This window comes from Amblyomma maculatum, chromosome 5, assembly GCF_055883805.1.
Source record: "Amblyomma maculatum isolate TAMU_Amacu chromosome 5, ASM5588380v1, whole genome shotgun sequence".
Lineage (NCBI taxonomy): Eukaryota > Metazoa > Arthropoda > Arachnida > Ixodida > Ixodidae > Amblyomma > Amblyomma maculatum.
Window position 1 is genome coordinate 78,424,082 of NC_139348.1, and position 15,022 is coordinate 78,439,103.

General features: G+C 49.4%; 1 protein-coding gene across 3 annotated transcripts in view; it reads left to right on the top strand.

Moving 5' to 3' along the window:
• The window catches only part of nonC (serine/threonine-protein kinase Smg1), a 172,389-nt gene that overhangs the window by 148,312 nt on the left and 9,055 nt on the right, over positions 1–15,022 (top strand). For all 3 annotated transcript variants that reach the window (XM_084603825.1, XM_084603826.1, XM_084603827.1), the window contains 2 exons: positions 3,158–3,474; positions 9,591–9,795. In XM_084603825.1, the coding sequence (XP_084459951.1) occupies positions 3,158–3,474; positions 9,591–9,795 (522 nt within the window). The remainder of the gene's footprint in view (positions 1–3,157; positions 3,475–9,590; positions 9,796–15,022) is intronic.

The following is a 15,022-nucleotide window of genomic DNA, read 5'->3' on the forward strand; positions in this document are numbered from 1 at the left end:
GCACCCTGGCTATGAGGATAAGCCAACTTAGGCCTTGCAGCCGCGAGGCAAAGCTTGCGGCGTGTAGGGAAAGGAAGTAAAGTTAAAACTGCTTGGTCTATTCAGAAATTAAAGAGAGCAGTAAAGGTGAAGCGAGGTGAAGTGGGGAAGGAAACAAATGGCCGAATTTTCGCAGCCTCGTACATCACGAAGGCGATAGCAAGATGTGGAGGCAGAGCTTATGGGATTTTTCCGTGCTTGAATGCCGCAGGCATTTCTCGTCTGTTTCCTCTCGAAAGACAGAACCAGCGGAATATGGTGCCATGTTCATGCAAGGCTTTCGACATGAAATCAAACTTAAGTTGTATTTGTAGCCATGTTTTATTCATACTGAAGAGGTGCTTTCACAAGATGCAAGAAAAAAACAGCTTATAACTGAAAGAAAATTGCACTAAGAGATGATGAGAGAGGGATGGAAAATATTTTGGTGTTTGTTTCATAAGGCAACAAGATTTGCTTCGCAAGTAGCCATTTAATTACCAGGCAACACATTCAGGCCCATGTCATCACACCAGCAATTGATATAATAAAGACCCTGATATAGTAAAGTTTTTGCGAGCCTGAGTGACTTTACTATAAAAAGGTTCTGTTCTGCTTATACAGTGAAACCTTGTTATAACAAACAGTAAAAAAAATGTGAAAATAGTTGGCTCTATCCATAATTCGAAATATAAAATTTCGTAGAATATACATGCAAGAGCAGCAAAATTCAATCAGATAAGGCACAGCAACTCGGAGGGTGCTTACTTGGGTCACGTTTATTTATTTACGCGCAAAGAACTGCGTTATCGCGGCCTGCTTTTTTGTGTTGATCGCGTTCCGTATCACGTCCTGTTCCACCAGTTAGCAAACACTCAACAAGGGAAAACCCACTGCTCTCGATAGCACTGCAGTGGCGGCGCAGCAAATCCAATGCAGCAAGCGCTTCTTGTGAAATCGGAATGTTCTCATAGCCTTAACGGTCAGCCTGAGCTTCCCGAAACTTCCACAGCGATTTCGGCGTCCGTCAGTACAGCCGTGGTCGCCGCGATGTCGTCGCCGCCTAAAAGGTCCTCTACAGTCATTGTTGCGGGCATGTCACCAACAAAACGCGAAAAGTCGTTCCAGGCTCATCGAGCTCTCAGAGCTCTGCTTCTGCTTCGTCGGGATCGTCCCCATCGTCACTTGATGCACGGGCCTCTGCTGGAACAAAACCTGCGTGCCGAAAGCAGTTGGCAATCGTTTCTTTCACGCTGTACTATGCCGCTTTAATGCTTCCAGCAAGTCGATCTTCAAGTCCTGCTTTATTATAAGCTTCACAAGAAGAGTGTCAATCAGCCTCCTCTTGTAAACTGCCTTGAAGGCCTCGATTTTATCTTGAGCTTGGTCTTTAAGTCAGTGCTGCTCTTTTTTTTTTTTTTCACGTTCACCGCCATCACAGCACTACGCATACCCGCGCACCACACTTGACACGACGACCGACGCAGCCTCCGCCGAACGCTACGACGACCACACTGCTGCTAACACTAAAACCAAAAAATGCGAAAGACTCAAAAAAAAACAAAAAGACAAAAGCAACATTCGATCGTGCCGCTGCCGCCGCCATTGAAGCGGCGCTGTCAGTGATTGTGAGATGCGAACGATTTCTGGGCTCTGAGATTACCTCCGCGCGCAGAAATAGGCGCGCAGAAACAGGCCATTGATTTCTTTGGCTGTCAACTCCCAATGTCGTCGTGGCATCTGTGGCGCTGTCAGCACCTGCGAGGTAGTCCTGAGTGTTTGCTGCGCCGCACAACACACATGTAGTGCAACGAAGCCTGCCTCCTGTAGTGCGTGGCGTCGCGAAGTTTGCGATATCCGTTTTATGCCGAACTGCGTTCACTATGGGAAGTTAAAAATACATGTGTTTGACAAAAATATTTCGGAAGAGTTCGATATATTCTATAATTCGTTTTATGCGTGTTCATTATATCGAGGTCTGACTGTATGCATAAATAAGTAAATAAATAACGCTTACGAAAAACAGCAGGAAGCATACCCGGCTTGTCTCTTGCACAAGGTTTTTTATGTGGTTTACGAGCTGGTAGAATCGTGGCCCTCGACTCTAGTGTCCTTGCGCTTGTACACTGTGCCAGCATGCCCCTTCCGTATGGTGGGAAGAGCATGGCTGATGTATGCATTCTCACCAAGGTTTTGCTTTGGTAAGCAGAACATCGCTTTATTGGTATGGGCACAAGTTAAGCTTTAAAAAGACTGCAAGGCCTAAATATTACATCCTTGGTTTCCTTGCTGCTGTGACACGTTTAGGAAAAAGGGCTTCAGGAATCACTGATACACTGATGCTACTCTTTGCTGCATAACCATTCTGAAGAACAGAAGGGTTCTGTGTGTTCATGTGTGTGTTGACGAGGTGACACTTGAACGTTGTATGGGTACTGTTGCTGCTGGTCGCGGCCGCCCACAGTTGTTCACATGTTGTTCATCTCTTAAGAAAATTCATCTTAAGGGGAGACCTAATCATTCTTTTTTTTTTTTCTTGAGATTTTTAGGATGTTCAAGGATTCAATATTCAATATTTAATACTATTTGGTCTCCCGAATATTGGACTTGCAATTTGTGTGACTTTGAGAACTTTTATCTGACTCGTGTTTGGTTATTCGAGTGTTTCCGCACCCCTAGTTATTTTGTTCCTAGGAAGCAGATCTGCATCGAAAATCTACTGCCGCCAATTTCGTCGTCATCCCACAGCCCCCTATATAGTACTGTAGAGAAGCCTGAACACAGTCACTGTATTGATCAGTCATTACGTCTACCTACTGACCTCTCTAAGCTTCTCGATCCCGTAGTCAATCTTCTAACAGCACACCACTGTCGTGGTGAGTGCCCATCTCTATCCGTTAGTTCTAGTGCTGGTAACATCCACTCGAAGATCAGCTGCTGGATTTCTGCCACTTGTCGCAAAAGGGGATGCGGCATCATTCGTAGAAGCTTGGCAGAATATGCATTCGTACATGTCATTGGTATGCTGCACCACAGCCACTTTGACCCTTGTGGCTATGATCAAATGGAGCAGGCATAGCGCATTACGGTGGCACAGATGCATGCTGTGGGCGCTCTCAACATCTTGCTATGGGTGCAGATCCTGGGCCTTCCATCGCTGACAATGAGCACCTCTCTGTGTGCCGCACTGTCGCCCGTGCCGCCTCCCGTGGGCCAAACGGCGGGCAGCCACACCCTGGACTCCTTGTCGACGGGCTGGGCGGCCAGTGCGGAGGCCCTGTCAGCCGTGGCCTCCCTGGAGGCTGCCCGGCGCCACCGCGAACTGCTGTCCCGCCTGGACCAGGCGGAAGGGGCCCTGCGCGTCCGGCTGCACCGCTGTCAGTTGCGCCTGGCCTCCCACCACTGGCTCCACCAGGAGGCCCTGCCCAACCCTGGGGGACAGACCCTGCCCGCACGGTGAGAACCAAAGCTCACTCGGTACTCGTACGGTGCGACCAGCATCGGATCTTGCCACCGGGCTGCTCGCGTTCAATCTTCCTCTTCCCTCTACAGCGGTCTCAATGCATCTATGTTGTGCGGTTTTTATTTTAAGGGGCAACACTGGTCTTAAAACAAAAATACTTATTAGAGGTACCGTATAAACGCGTGTGAGGTCCGCACTTTTTTCCTAGATTCGCGGGCCAATTTTCAGGGCGCGGCCTATGCAGGCGACATACGCAAAAATACTTTTCTTTTTTTGAGTAAAAACAGGCCAGTCAGTGAATGCGTGGTACAGTTGAACCCGGATATATCGAATTTTTGTTATATTGAACTCACGGAATATCCCCTTGAAAATCCCATGTAGTAAAAGTATAGGAAAGCCACGTCATATATCGAACTCAATTTCACCGGTCGTTCGATATATTGAACTCCGCACCACTCACTGAAAAGTGTGCCTTCCCTAAAGACGATCGCATCACTCTCGGCCGTTTGCCGTGTGACGTTTTCAAGCCACGCGCAGAAGGAATGAGAGGGTACAGTTCGGCTAGGGCAACGCTGCGCCCATTCCTCAAAGGTGCGTGCATCTGCGGTTATCGGGTTATCGTTTCCCGCGTGCGAGCACGTGACGTTTGCAAGCCAGGTGCGTGAATGAACCAGAGAGAACCGGTGGAAATGAGAGGGGAAAAACGCGATAGAGCAAAGCGCAAGGGTGTGCCCATTCTTTTGCTGAGCTATCTCTCTCCTTCCTCTTTCCCGGCCTTCGTTCGCAGTAGCACGTGCTACGCATGCGCCAAGCCAGCTCAGCCCGTTTCAGACAGAACTTCGGACACTTTCTCCGGCGTGTGTTGCGAACCCTCTGCGCGCGGCGGCTGACGTGGCTATGGCACCTGCGGAAGTCAAGAAGCGGCAGATCCATCTTCCTTTTTTTTTTTTTTTTTTTTTTCTTGCGAGAGTCGTCTATTTTACTGTTGGGCTTTGTGCTCTAAGCACGGTGTAGCGTAAGATATGGTGTTACAAAGCAACATTTTCCTTTTTTTTTTTGCGGGAGTCGTATATCTCAACGAAACATTTAATCAACAAAAGCACGCAGTCAGCTGCGATCATGACACCGGCTTTTAGCATTTTTCGCTTCAAACAGCATTTGCAGCATTTGCAGCTACTGTATCACGATTTCCAATGATTTTGTGACAGTGGACTATGGGCGCAACGTGATCGAACCAGGCTTGTGCAATCAAGCCATCACTGGCAGTCTGCCAAGTTCGCTCCCCGCCGCTGCAGGAGCTATAAAAAGATTAATACTTAATACGCCTCGACATTATCGCTGCACAGCATCTTGGCACGCTTCCAAGAAATAAGCTGTGGATGAGACGAGATGACCGAAACAGAGTGCGACATGCAAGCGAAAACGCTGGCGATTTCTGCCTCGGCGACACAGCAACCTTGTTTTGAGTTGTGGTGGTGACTCGAACGGCAGAGGGACGCAGTTCCAACAAGTTGAAAATTTTTTACTCTGTCGCTGCCGCTCGTCGCTGAGATCGCTTAATCGCTTGCATGTGTGCGAACTGGCCTTAACGCTTTTTTTTTCTTTTTTTCCAAATTCTCAGTTGCTAAAGTGGAGGGTGGGTTCATTATGTCAGTGAGTTGATTACACGCGAAATACGGTATCGATTTTCGCATCGCAAGTGCCGTCCCAAGCCGATTTCTGTATATCGAATTATCGATATATTGAACTATTTCGCGATCCCCTTCGAGTTCGATATATCCGGATTCGACTGTATTTATTTACCATTCAATCGTCACTCGCACAGTCTTCCGCCTCCGAGCTGGTGCTGTGCTCTGGTACACGTTCACTCCACAAGTCATTATTTTCAGTCCCATCTAAACTGTTCGAAATCCCGGTCACCTTGAAACTATTGGATACAATATCTGTAGACACAAAGTTCCACGCAGACAAAATCCAGCCAAGCACAGTCATGAGTGGAGCCCTCTTGAGCCGCCCGGTTGGCATCTAGTCTTGATTGCCGTTCGTCATCCACTCTGAGTACTGCCTTCGGAATTCAACCTTAATAAAAAGCCGATTGATGCTGACGTCCAGGAGCTGCAGCATGCCAGTGAGGCCGCCCAGAATAACGGCCATGTCTGTGCAAATACCGCGCAGGTGTTAAAACCCTATCCGTCAAGTGGTCGAGGAAGCTGTCCAAGACGAGCAGCGATCATTTAGCCAACATGACACCTGGGCAATTCTGCCAAGCACAAGCTGATCGTCCATCCAGCCCTTTTCTTCGCCTCGAATTACAACTCCTTTGGGGAAAGCGTCGTTAGGAATCCTTTTCCTTTTCAAGCTGACATAAGGAGGCAGTTTCCACCCGTCCGCGGTGACGCACAGCATAACGATGCACCGTTGGCACTCCGCGCAGGTTGTCCACACGAAACACTTTTCTTCCCTTTCATTTCAATCGTACAGTTCTCACGGCATTCGAACCACACAGAGTTCTGGTTGGCGTTCGCTATTGTTCGCGATACATTATGTAGTTGTGCTCATGGCGATGACATACTTTTGAAAGCTGAGCACCTTGTCGGTGTAGTCGGAGGGCAACCACTGGCGGTGTGCTCCTTTGTCGGAAAGAGAGGCCTCTACACTAACACCCATATTCACAAACACGCCTCGACTTGACACTCCACCTCCTCTCCGTGGAGTGGAGAAAACAGCCGCTCCACCACTCCAGGGCTGATTCGGATTCATGAACGCCCTTCGGCGTTTCCTCCGACAAGTTCTCCTCGAGAATACCTCCTCCACTCAAAGCTGCACAGGTGGCGTATCGGGACGAAATTAAGGTGAACTTTTGGCCTGAAAACTGCGTGCTGAAGTGTGTAACATGCTCAGTTCCTTATGTCAAGTCTTCTAAACAACTTTCGGAAGCGACCTCGTCGTTAACAGTGAAGTGGAACTTGTTTTGTGTGCTGGATGAAAAATGCGGCTGTGAAAAATGGCCGAAGATGCTTTTGCATCTGGCAACAGTCACTGCTGGTGACGTGGAGTTTACGCAGAACATGACATAGGCTTCGAGAAATGGTGTGAATACTTCGGTTTATTATTTTTGTGTGAGATCTATGCTTTTTGTTATGGCCAGGCTTCGACAGATTTTTCGACAGACATCAAAATATATTGCAGGAAAAAAAACAACTAAAAGCCACCAACTCCTACAAGCATAACTCTGGCCTACATAGAGCTCGGGGGCGAGCGATGAAAACGTGTGCTGCTTCGCAGCGTGTTGTAGCTCAGGCACACTGAATTTGACTCTTCAGAAGCAACTGCCGCGTGCGTTTCCAAACAAGTTGGGAGCCGTAATTTAAAACCTGCTTGAAAAGCCATGCCCTTTGTCGGCCGCGAGTATCCCTCCATAGGATGAGCACACCAACGTTCTCCCTTGACAGCACCGCGCATCCGAAGACGTACTACGTACCCTCAGGCGACGGGCAAGCCGTTGATGCGCGGGGTGCAGCATAGATGTCCGTATAGTCCCACCGCTTCTCCGGTGCCCCTCAACTTACTGCATGCAACACGCTGCTCCCCCCCCCCGCAAGTTCGCCGCTGTCTGCGGCAGCGCACAAGGCGAGCCACGGAGAGTGCGCCGCCACTGCTCGACTCTCGAGTCCGGCCGCGGGTGAGCTCACCATTAACGGTCGAATCGCGCCTCAACTCTGCACTCGATAAGCCCCGAAAAGTTGTTCACTTATCCGGTGATGACGTGAAATGTGCTCGCGCCACACAAGCGCAATGCGATGATGCGACGATCAACACAGCACGGACGTTGGTGGCTGATCATGGTTATCCATGTTCGGTGTGAGCGGCAGGGACAGCCGGAGGATAGCTATGGCCACGTTCGTAAAACGATAGCGTGCCAGAAGTCCCGGGTTGCTGTCACTCTCAGCCAAAGGTTTGGTGCATCCTCGTTGTACAGTCGAACCCGGATATATCTAACTTGAAGGGGATCGCGAGATAGTTCGATATATCGATAGTTTGATATATCGATAATTCGATATAAAGAAATCGGCTTGGGATGGCACTTACAATGCAAAAAAACGATACCGTATTTGTCGCGTAATCGACCCACTCGCATAATGAACCCACCTTCCACTTCTGTGCCCGAGAATTTTGGAGAAAAAAAAATGCGTTAATGCCAGCTCGCTCACATGCAAGCGATTGAGCGATCTCAGCCACGAGCGAAAAATTTCCAATTTGTTGGAACTGTGCCGCTCGAGCCACCGCGGCAGCTCAGAACAATGTTTCTGTGTCGCCGCGGCAGAAATCGCAAGCGTTTTTACTGCATGTTGATGGCCCGCGCCACTCCGTTTCGGTCTTCTCATCTACAGCGCATTTCTTGGCAGCGTGCCACGTCGCGGCGTGCATACGTGCAAGGATAAACGACTCCCCCCCCCCCAAAAAAAAAAAAACTGCCGCTTTTTAACGTCCGCAGCCGGCCGTATCTTAAGCTGCGCCCCGCGTACAGCACAGCGATAAGAATGGATGACTCTCGCAAAAAAAAAAAAAAGAACACAAAGAGAGAGGGAGAGATCTGCCGCTTCTTAACGTCCGCAGGCGCTATAGCCACGTCAGCCACCGCGCACAGAGTGTTCGCAACACACGCTGGAGAAAGCGTCCGACGTCTGTCTGAAAACGGGCTGAGCTGGCTTGACGCATGCGTAAGTGCGTGCTGAAGGAAAGAGATAGCTCGGCAAAAGAATGGGCACACCCACGCACATGTTTTGCAAATGTCATGTACTGGTGCGCGAGAAAGGATAACTGCAGATGCGCGCGCGCCTTTGGGGAATGGGCGCGGCGCTGCCCAGACCAGCCGTCGCCGAACTGTCCCCTCTCATTCCTTCCGCGCTTGGCTTGAAAACGTCACGCGGCAAACGGCCAAGGGTGATGCCATTGTCTTAGGGGAATTCATGATGGAAAATAGCGCGGAAAATGAATGTTAACCAACTCGCCCAACTTTCGGCATGTCTTAGGGGAAGGCACACTTTCCAGTACGTGGTGCGGAGTTCGATATATGACGCGGCTTTCCTATACTTTTACATGGAATTGTCAAGGTGATATTCCGTGAGTTCGATATAACCAAAATTCGATATATCCGGGTTCGATATAGCCAGGTTCTACTGTTATGCTTTCATGAAAAGTTTGGTACACCGGTAGAACAAGTCCACACAGCGAGTGAGCGATGTGATGTCCGTCATGTTTACAAGTGGAGTGGCAGTCGAGGAACGGCCAAGGTAGCGTCGTTGCTGACTCTCGATTCTCGATAAAACTTATCCGCGGCTGGAGAAGCGATTTGACTGGAGTTTGCTTTCTAAAACTAAAAACCAGCCTCGAGGGCCGCTTGGAGTAGAAGTTCGAGTGAAGGCATGCTTGTGAATACGGCGGTAACTTTGAAGTCCTCAGACAGTCTAGCACGCGCCAAGGCTTGTGTCTTCACGCGCAGCTTGTCCATTGTCAACGCATAGCCATTTCAACGCACTTCTATTGCATAGCGGAACAATTGTTCTCCCAGCTCAACTACTTTCAGTTTAAAGCCTGCCACATAGCTACCGATATGCTTGCCCATCATACTAGAATGGCAATGCCCGATGAATATTCACAAAAAGTAAAGCAGAGAGCACACAAGAGCTGCAACTGCGGCACGCGACCATGCCAGCTAAGCTACCACTACTCACGTACCTTTGACAGTCGGCAAAGCAAAGCCGGGACAGCTGAGGCTGGCAATACCGATGCCGATAGGGATTGCGGAAGCTCGTAGCAGAGGGAATATGATGATGACGATGAACCGCGACTTTGGGCGTCATTCGTAGGTGGCATCTGAAAGCTGCTGTGCGCATTTTTAATATTTGCTTTGGGAAATAGGGAGTGAGGCTCTTACATGCATTTATACGGTATCATAATGAAATTCAGTGTGTTAAAGTATTTCTTCCAGGTGCTTTTAGAAATATAATCTGTATAAGGAACTGCAGGAGGTCGAAATCCACCCTTAGCCAGCGACTGGGGTGTGCCCTGTATAGCCATGTGGGCGTTGTTTTTCTTTCTTTGGCAGGACCACCCTGTTGGCGGAGATGCGCAAGGCAGCACAGACGGTGGGCTCCCTGGATGCCACCCTGCACGAGGCCCGGGAGGCCCATCTGTCCCTGGCAGGAGCTGTGGAGCAGCGGCTCAAGTGGGCCGGGGGAGCCAACCCAGCCCTGGGCGACACTCGCACCAGCTTCACCAACCTGGTGGCCCAATGGACGGAACCCCTCCAGGTGGGGCACATTGGGCAGGCCTAGCATTCTTATTGAGAAGACCCTGGTCTGTATTTCGAGCTCGCGTCGCTGTCGAAAGTGTCGCTGTCTCCCTGACCTCGAGTCATGGGATTGGTAGAAAAACCAGAACCGGAAGTGGTAGCGACATCTGGTTCCGGTGTTTCCACCAAGACTCGAGGTTGGTGAGATAGCAACACATTCGATAGAGATGCAAACTCTATGTACGGACCTCAATGTCCCTTGTAGGCATGAGCCTGCCGATGTCTACAGGGTACACCTGAAGCAAACTGGAGGCATTGTGGGATGGGCGTTGTGAAATTGTGCTTAGACCATGCGCATGTTTTAGTGTTTCACTGTCACAGTGGTTGTCACCAGTATAGTACTGCACTTTTGCATCTTCTCCCTTTTGTGACATGCATCATCGTACAGTCCCCATCGAAAAGGTTGGACTCCTGATTTGTAAATGCAATATAGGCTTTCTTGTAGAACTGCAATGTGTGGCACCCGCCCCGTGGAGTTAATATGTTAAGAACGCGTGCAACTCGGAGATGCATCACAACTCGTTGCTTAATGTATTGCAACTGATTTGCTCCTATGCAGCAGCTAGGGGTTGAACTTTTTAGTTTCGGTGTTTTAAATGTTTGATCGAGTTTTTTTTTTCTTTATTGTGAAAGCAATACTATGTCAGCCAAAGCGAGACCTCGGTGGCCGCAGCTACGCCGTCAAGAGGCGTAGCTACATCCTCCTCATAAAAAAAAAATCAGCCTGCCATGAGAGAGAGAGAGAGAGAAATAACATTTATTGCACCCGTCAAAAGGTTGGTGAGGATCCGAGGCAAAGCTCTGTCCCAACCATGTCCTCCCCCTCAGCCGTCGACCTGGATCCCTTGGATCTTAGCAGCGACCAGGGCAAGACGGATGACTTCTCGTTGCCCTTTTTCATCCTGCTTGAGAAGTAGTGCCTCCCAGGACTCATCTGTTCGCTCAGGTTCTCCAAATCTAGAACACGTCCATATCATATGGATCATGTCCGCTATGCCATCGCAACGTTTGCACCTGGGGCTAAACATTTCCGGTTGCCACTTGCTGTAAAGCTGGGGGTTCGGGAATACTCCAGTCTGTAGCTTACGCCACATAACCTCCTCACTTTTGGTGAGTTGCTTACACGCTTTTGGTAGTACTGATCTGCCTAATTTGTAATGATTTAGGATATCTTGGTAGGTGTTAAGGTCATCGTCGAACTGCAGGGGCTTCTCATTGCGCAAGGGGTACGGGGTTGCGCATAAGTCATCACTGGGATCCCGGAATGTAGCTAATCCTCGGGCCAGTACTTGCGCTTTCTCGTTCCCCCTCAACCCCTGGTGCGCCGGTGTCCAAATGAGCGCGACCTGCTCTGCCGCTATGGCCGAAATGCTGCCCGCGTCAAAGTTTCTAATCGCTGATTTCGAGTCTGTAACTATAATTTTGACCTGTTGTTGTGTTAGAGTTAGCGCGATGGCCACCTCTTCCGCCTCCGTTGTGGTCGAATTTCGGGTGCTGCAGCAAACTACCGAGCCCCCGTCTTCTCTAGTTGCTACTGAAACACGTCCGCTACCGTTCGCGCATTGTGCGGCATCTGTATATAAGACGTCCTGTTTTCCCTCAAAACGGGCTTGCAGCGCTGTTGCTCTATCACTCCTCCGGCTCTCATGGTAAACGGGGTGAATGTTTTTGGGGAGCGGAGGTATTTTTAATTTGTCCCTAACCTGTCTAGGTACTTTTTCTGTACATCTGGAGCATGCTTGCGGCTCATACCCCAGTTTTTCCAAAATGCTCCGACCAGTACAACTGCGCAACAGTCTCTGGTATTGTGAAGTCCTTGCAGCTTCAATGAGCTCTTCGAGGGTATTGGAGACCCCTGTCTCATAATCTTGTTTGTCGATGTATTGGGTGGTAAACCTAGTGCCGTTTTTATCCCTTTACGAATGAGAACGTCAAGTTTCTCCTTTTCTGCCTTGTGAAGCCGTAAATATGGCGCCACATAGACTATCCTACTGATTATAAAAGACTGGACTAGCCTAAGAAGGTTAACTTCTTTCATTCCCGCATGTTTGTTTGCGATCCGCTTCAGGAGTCTACAGGTTTGACTGGTGCTAGCGTCTAGCCTCTGTATCATTTCCGAGTTCCTGCCGTTGGCCTGAATTCGTAATCCCAGAACTCTAATGGTTGCCACCGTTGGTATAACGTTACCGTTGACCCTGAGTGTTATTTTCGGGTTATCCTGCTTTATACGCCGACGATGTGGCGATCGCATTGACGTGAGAACGAGCGCTTCCGATTTCTCGGCCGAACATCTGAGCCCGATCGGTTCTAAGTATCTTTCTATAACTTCGATTGCCCGCTGGAGTGTGTTCAATTTCACCGTCACTGCCCCTGCACATCCACAGAGTCAGGTCATATGCATATAATGTATGGTGTAGCCCTTGGATTTCCTCTAGTTTTGCGGGGAGACCAATCATGGCGATATTAAAGTGTCGGGGACAACACCGATCCCTGTGGTGTGGCTTTGTTTCCCAGTCGAATACCTTCTACTGTGTGTCCCCCCATACTGATAGTTGCCGTTCTATCACTGAGGAAGTCGCGTATGTAGTTGTACGTGCGAACTCCAACATCTAATGCACTGAGATTCTGCAGAATAGCCGAGTGCTTCACGTTGTCAAAAGCTTTTGACACGTCTAGACCAACGATCACCCTGGTGTCTACTGTTGAATTGTGTATGATCTGTTCTTTTAGCTGCAGCATGACATCGCATGCGGCCAAATGCGGTCTAAATCCTATCATGGTGTTCGGATAGATATCGTTGTCCTCCAAAAACCGGTTCAGCCAGGCCTGAACAACATGCTCCATTAGTTTCCCCATGCATGACGTGAGCGAGATCGGACGCAAGTGTTCGAAACCCGGACGCTTCCCCGGCTTCGGGAGGAATACGAGGTTTGCGGCCTTCCATGTCGCCGGCAGCCGACCGGCCTCCCTACACTCCTGCATGAATGCTGCGAGGTGTAGGATCGACGCGTCGTCCAAGCTTCTTAGCATTCGATTGTGGACTCTGTCCGGACCTGCAGCAGTCTTTGTTCTCAGTCTATTTATTTCTGCCCGGACTTCGGCAACCATTATCGGGCTATCTAGCTCCGGGTTTTCCTGGCCCTTGTAATCAGGCATTTGTTGGCCTATACCCTCTGCACAGTTCAAATACCGGTCTCGGACTTGGGCTATGAGAGTAGCCGCGGTCCCATCAAAGGTATGTATTAGCCTGTGAATTTGCTGCCTGGCCTCCAGTTTAGATTTGTCGGGATCTAGAAGATGCCGAAGTAAGTGCCACGTACTTGCATTCCCGATATTCCTGTTCAGTTTTTCACAAATGCTGCCCCAGTTTTGCCTCGATAAAACGAGCGCATATTCTTCAATTTCTTTGTTAAGCACTGCCAATTCTCTGCGCAAGTTCCTATTCCCTCTTTTCTGTGTGAGTCTCGTTTCTAGATCCTTCTTCTTACGCCAGAGCCTGACCATGTGACGGTCTACTCCTTCAATGTCTTCGTCAACCTCCACCTCCTCCGTTGCTTCGTTGACCGACTGAATGACCTTTTTATTCCAATCGTCAATGTTGCTTATGCCTTCCTCATCACCTGTGCGGCCATTTCGGAAAGCCTTCCAGTTCATCAACGTTATCTTTTTTGGTGCGGACGACCGGTGGGTCGTTATCTACTACGATTTCTATAATTTTATGGTCGCTGCCTAAATTTTCACCTGTGTTACACCACGTGGCGTAAATGCAGCCTCCGGTTAGAGTTAAGTCCGGAGATGTGTCTATCGAAACGCTGTTACCCTGGCGGGTTGGTTTCAGGGGATCCGTCAGAAGCAATAAGCCATTCTGCTGAATGCTGTTCCATAGTTCGCGTCCTTTTACCTGCGTGTATCTATACCCCCATGCCGTGTGATGCGCGTTAAAGTCCCCTACTATCAACAGGGGTCCTCCTTTCGCGATCACTCGCGCTTTGGCGAATAGCTCATTGAAGTTGCATTGACGTTTTTGTCGAGGCGGGCTATATACATTGAGGATGAATAGACTTTTGAATTTTCTTTTTTGTGGGATTATCTCGATTAGTATATGGTCAACATTTGTTGTCCCGGTATTATGCTGCAGCACCGTTATATTCCTTTTGACAAGGGTGACCACTCGCGTGTTGTCATCTCGTCCCGCGTATGATTTATAACTCGCTAGCTTAGCGTGCTTACTGCACTCCTGCAATGCGATTACTTCGGGTTTGTCAATGTTGGTCGAAAAAGTTTCCAGTACCGCGCGTTTGCGACTGAAGCCCCTACAGTTCCACTGCCAAATGGTATTTCTACGGTGATGCAGAGCCATTTTTAATGTTATGAATCTCTTGGTAAACCAACTGAATTCTCTCATCTCTCCTAGCCATTTCGACCCGCATCTCTGCCATAGCACTGTTCAGGCGTTCTAACGCGGTCATAACTTGTTGTTGGAAAATTTCGTCGTCGTCTTCTTTTTTAGCGAATCGTTTTTCCTATCATTGGACGCGGGTTTCGAGATCCGGCTCGGGACCTCTTTTCTTTTTTGCTGCAGGAGGACTGTCCCTAGGGGTCTCTTCCTGTTCCTTCTGCGGTGCCTCCGCTACCGACATTTCGGTCTCCATTGGTTGTGAAATTTTGCCTATCGCAATGATTTGTTCCTGCAGTGCCTTAACTTGCGCCTGTAACAACTGATTCTGTTTTTTTAGAGCCTGAACCTCAGCTGAGTCCTGAGAGTCACTACTCACTCCTTTTGATGGCGTCTGCGGCGGTTTCTGCTGCTGTTTGCTGCGGCTGTTGCTTTGGTCGAGAGCCCTCCACTATCGTCTTGGACGACTGCGGCTGCAGTCGCGGGAACGAAGAGGAACGGGTTCTTGTACGGCTCTGGGACCGGTTGTGGGACTCACTACGCCCATCGCAACGACTAAAGCGGACCTGTTGCAGCTTCTTGGCCTCCTCCTCGGCGGCTAGCTTCTTTTTGGCTGCCTCTTCGGCGGCTAATTTTGCTTCCCACTTTCTCTTCTTGATAATGTAGGGTGTACGGAAGAGTTCTTTGCAGCGTCTGTCTCTCGTTAGGTGGCCCTTTCCACATAGGCGACATTGGGGAGTGCACTGGTGATCTTCGGGCGGCGGTACCACCCCACAACCACGGCACTTAG